The sequence below is a fragment of the Formica exsecta genome, unplaced genomic scaffold (genome assembly GCF_003651465.1).
Source record: "Formica exsecta isolate Colony F162 unplaced genomic scaffold, ASM365146v1 scaffold69, whole genome shotgun sequence".
Taxonomy (NCBI): Eukaryota; Metazoa; Arthropoda; class Insecta; order Hymenoptera; family Formicidae; genus Formica; species Formica exsecta.
The window spans coordinates 331,300-336,419 of NW_021853455.1; the positions used below are offsets into that span (position 1 = coordinate 331,300).

The 5,120-nt window shown below is 38.3% G+C and overlaps 1 protein-coding gene across 2 annotated transcripts in view; it reads left to right on the top strand.

Annotated features, from left to right (window-relative positions):
* The window catches only part of LOC115243086 (octopamine receptor Oamb), a 14,214-nt gene extending 9,100 nt beyond the window's left edge, over positions 1-5,114 (top strand). Inside the window, exons 5-9 of one of the 2 annotated variants that reach the window (XM_029819764.1) lie at positions 418-555; positions 1,013-1,289; positions 2,540-2,701; positions 3,030-3,343; positions 3,932-5,114. In XM_029819764.1, coding sequence (XP_029675624.1) covers positions 418-555; positions 1,013-1,289; positions 2,540-2,701; positions 3,030-3,343; positions 3,932-4,046 — 1,006 coding nt within the window. In that variant the 3' untranslated portion in view covers positions 4,047-5,114. Of the gene's footprint in view, positions 1-417; positions 556-1,012; positions 1,290-2,539; positions 2,702-3,029 lie in introns of both variants that reach the window. The other variant, XM_029819763.1, reaches the window with a different exon arrangement.
* Positions 5,115-5,120: the final 6 nt, after the last annotated feature.

A 5,120-nucleotide genomic window follows, 5' to 3' on the forward strand; every position in this document is an offset into this window, starting at 1 on the left:
GACTATATATATATATATATATAATCGAATTATTTTAATAAATTAATATCATATATAAAATTTATAAATTTATAAATTTACAATACAAATGCAAAGTGGGTAATAAATAATTGTTTCTACTTCTACATATTCCACATTGTTATCATATCATTGTTATCATGTATTACACATACATGAATCAAAACGGTGACATATACACCGCGTTCGTTGCCGTTCAATAAATCAATAAATCACTCAGATGCCGCCGATTTTGAGTAGCCATCACCGGTTCGTATCTCTCGATCAGATCATCTCACCAATTATTAGAGGCGGTGGTTGTCAATTAATAGTCACGGTAGTCAAACTGTCATGTGCAAAGGTGCTCGATTATTCCGAAAAACATGATTACCGGAAAATCGCGATCGCACTATGTTGCAGCGCCCTAGGCTCCTTCTATATACCGATGCTAGTGATGCTGTTTTTTTATTGGCGGATCTACAATGCCGCCGTTTCCACGACGAGAGCCATTAATCAAGGTTTTCGGACAACGAAGGCCTCGAAAATGCTCGGCAGCAGGTAAACTCACCCAACAGGATCGCAATTTTTTCAAAGCTCGCAACCGTGTAAAAAATATTTCTTATAATTTTGTAATTGATTTCTATCACATTTATTTGTGTATCTTACGCTTCTCCAGAATATATCGATTATTTCATCATTAATGATTTTTTCCTATTTAATTGCGCATGTCAGTTGTTAACAATATAATGTTTTCTTTTAGTGTCGTATATAAGATAAAAAGAGTTGTTCACCCATGATTTTTGCCTTAATGAAATAACGTAGCAAATAAATTTTTCTGCAATTAATTATATTTTTCCGCACTTTTCTCTCTTTTCAGTCATTTCACTTAGCTTTCGTCATTAAATTTCTTCTTCTCCAAGAAGAGAAGTCTCTTTACGTGAAAGCTTTATTATGCCGCTGGCAGATATAATAGAACGTCAACGTTGGAGCTCGACGCAATTTTATTCTTATGCAGGTTCGACGAACAAAGACTGACCTTACGAATACATCGTGGCCGCAGTAGCGTCCACAACGGCAGCAACAACGGCAACTCGAGAAGCCCGGACTCGAGCAGCCGTAGCTCTGTCAAGCGGGAAAAAATCAAAATTTCGGTCTCCTACCCCAGTACCGAAACTCTTAACACAAAATGCAACACTCTCGAGAGAACGCCATCGAGGTGCTCGCAAATCTCGGTTCATTATAGTAATGGACAAACGCAGACGCAGCTTTGTTCACGAAATACACACCTTAAGGTAAATTAGATCTTATATAAGTTGCATTTGCAGACCTCCGAAACATTCTGATTAATTATGCTCAAAAGATGGACGCGCATTTTCTTTTATATTTTCTTATCCTTGTAATCATTTAAAAATATATAGTCGAAATTTGTTTTATCGTAAAATTACAAAAAGTGTTTCACACAACGCATAATTTTATTTTTATAACGTAGAAAATATATATTTTTTCAAAAATAATAAAAATTTATATTTTTTGTCACTATGTAACAATATGTATACAAAATCGATGTAATCCACTCCGATTGGGAGAATGAGTTTCTAGCTCTCTCATCGTTTGAGAAATGAGGGCGATGTTAAACTTTGCGCAAGTTTCATATTTTAGACTAATGACATTTTGTCATCGCAATTTCGAGTGCTTACGCACACACTGTTTATTGCCGATTAATCATTTGCAAAACGGAACAGATCAAGAGTCAGCTTTTTGTTCAATAAAACTAGGGCACTCATTCGTTCCGATTGGATGGGGCTATTGGGTCGTACTATTTTTTCACTTTTTTTTTTTACTGTTTTGTTTTGCAAGATTTTCCGAACTTTTATTTGTCGTTTAAATTATCGTTCGTGATTATTCTTCTGTAGATGAGTTGGTACGGGTGATTTTACAGACGGACGAAACAAAGCAGATTACAAACACGTGTTTGTTTCGTTGAGGGTTTTTTTATCGCTCGTACCATGATTGTTTCATCCACTATTTTTTAATCGCTGACATCAATAAACAAAGGAAGGAAAGGCGCCTCTTTTATTTTTTTCTATCTTGGCAGAGTAATAACGCAAATTTCTATTTACAAACATATTTTTGAAATCGCATACATTTTTAAAATAAATGTTTACAAGCAATCGAGATAAAACAGTAGAAAAAATGTATTTACATCTAAATACTAATAACCACATTTTAATTTTGATAAAAATCTATAAAAATTGTATAATTTTTGATAGATATTCACTATCTTTTTTGTTCATAAGAAGAAGATGCGAGATATCCAATAACAGATTTCTAACTAAGGACGATACTAATCCAAGTCCGCGTCCTTTGACGACAGTAACTGCCATTACTCGCGGTCGTCATAGAAAAACGACGGTTTTACGGCGTCCGTAAATTTCGCGTGAAAGTGAATTTGTATTTTATAGACGCGCACGCGATGTGTGTGCGCGCGCGCGTATGTGTGTTGCCAAAGTCGTAAAGACCGACTTGTTAAATTCCCTTTTAGGTCGGTGGTGTTAATAGAATCGGCAGTAACAAAAAGCCGAGCAGACGGAGCAGCTGCGAGAGTCAGGTAACCAGCGACGAGCTGTCATTGCGCGAGATGACGCCGAGCAGCGAGGAGAAACCGCGGGTGATGAAGCTGGGCAAGAGGAACATAAAAGCACAAGTGCGTCCTGTGTATAACACTCGTTCGTACCTTTTAACACTTTGATCATCGAGTCTATTTTTCAACTATTGTAAAAATAAACGAGCATCATTCGAGTGATAGTTACGATTTTTACAAAAATAAATTTTAACAAGAATACTCGAAAAACGACCGAAAATTGATTTTTGTTTTTTCAAAGCCAACGCGGCAATGATAATATTGATTTCGATCGGGATTAATTTGGATCTCAACAGGGATTGAAAAATAGTTTTGATAAACTAGTTAAAAGGAATATTTTTATGAAATATTACTATGTCGCGGACGATGCGTGAGAAAAAGTTGTATGCAGGTGAAGAGATTCCGCATGGAGACTAAGGCGGCGAAGACCCTGGGCATCATCGTCGGCGGTTTCATCATGTGCTGGCTGCCGTTCTTCACCATGTATCTGGTGCGCGCATTCTGTCCGAATCACATCCATCCGACCGTCTTCAGCGTATTATTTTGGCTAGGCTATTGTAATTCCGCGATAAACCCCTGCATCTATGCTCTCTTCAGCAAGGACTTTCGTTTCGCTTTCAAAAGAATCATCTGTTGCAAGTGCTCCTGCATACAACGCGTCAACACCTTGCGTCGTGGCAGTGACGGCAGTCAGTTGGCGATGAGGTCAGTGTTACAATTTACAATATTACAAAAGATATCGCAATATAATTTCGCGATTTATTTTTGCACAAGAGAAACGATCTCTTATCGTTTATATATTCCAAATTTTATATTTAAATTTAAGAAATCTTGTCATACAGTTTATCATTTATTCATCTTGGTGTATCATCTACAATTATCGTTCGGATTCATTGGACTTCTATATGTGAAAAATCTGTTTTATATAACCGCATAAAAGAAAATTTTCAAATTTTATCATATTTTACGCACCATAAATGTTTGATGGATAAAACGTCATCAAATTTTAAAGAGTCCATCTTTTCACTCGATTATATAAACATACATTCGCGGACAATATGTTCTCTTGATTGCGCATAAAATGCGCGATCGATTCTGTGGCTTGGATTTAGAATATCCAATTTTGGTCTTGAACCCGAGTTGTGTATTCAAAATACACATCCCATAAACTTTATATATCCCTAAACTATAATCCAATTAGCTCGCGAGAGAATGTTGCCATTCTCAAAAGCAATTCACAGAAGATTCGTGCCTTTGATGTCTCACGGGAACGATTCCGTGTGTGTTTCATAGAAACGAACGAAGTCCGAGTTACTCGATCCGCGGTGCTCAACACGGGATCTCCATCGACGACTCGGATCCAGATCCGGCATCGGAACCAACGCACTCGCAGAGCGAGTCCAGATGATCGTAGCGGCACGTCCGAGCTGGCAGGCAGCGCGTCACCTTTAACTCCCGATCTTCTAGAGCGAAGATATTCTTATGATCGGCGACTCTCAGACATGTCAACGTAACATACGTTTCGCCTTTTCGCCAGACTGACGCGAATTTGACTGTCGATGAAGCTAGAAACGCGTGCATGCTCTGTCTGTCTAATACGAGACGCGATTATACGAAATCGTTAAGCGAGCAATTAAGAAAGGAGTAACAAGCGTTTTGTTTAATTTTTTTGTTGCCTTTTGTTGTTGAAAAACGAATATCACTATTGATTTATCTGTCTATCGGCATCATATAATCTCACTACAATGACTGAGATGAATAAGAAAGGAAAAGCCAAATGGTTTACTAGGCGAGATAGGCAAATAATTTGTTACTCTTTCGACTTGATTCTCGTAAATCGCGTAATCTCGCTGCAACGAGTTTATAACGAAGCCAGCAAAGAGGTAAGTCAAGTGACAAATTACTCTTCTCGTTTCTCTGCCATCTATCTCTGAAAGAAACATAAGCAAGTAACTCGCCATTCGATTTGCTTTTACACTGTAATTGGTCGATGGAAACAGAATGCCAGAGAGAGCTTCGTGCAACGCGCGTCCAATTGAAACTGGATTTTACCACACCAGGCTTGGAACGCGGTGCTTCATCTGTGCAAAGAGTAGAGAAAAAAGATAATCCGTCGCGGGCGTCGTCGCGCGCACTTTTTCTCAAGACCGTTTCGCGGCACTTCGCTTCGATTTGTACTTTCGACTACGTTATAAGAGCTTAACACGGTCGTGTCTTTCGTAAGTAACCATTTCTCCTCGTGAACACCCCGTCCGGTGAACATCGTAGTGAGTCATCGTACACACTTAATGTTACATGTATCTCGCGCGGATCGTCAGAGAGTAGTCGGTTGAATTATTACAGACTCGAGATGATAATCTTTCCGATGATTGCATTGTAAACAAAACTGACTAAAACTTTAGACAAAGTGTCCGCAGCTTTTTTGCAGACACATTGTCCGAATTTTCAGACAGAATGATGTCTAAAATTTTCAGACGCTCTT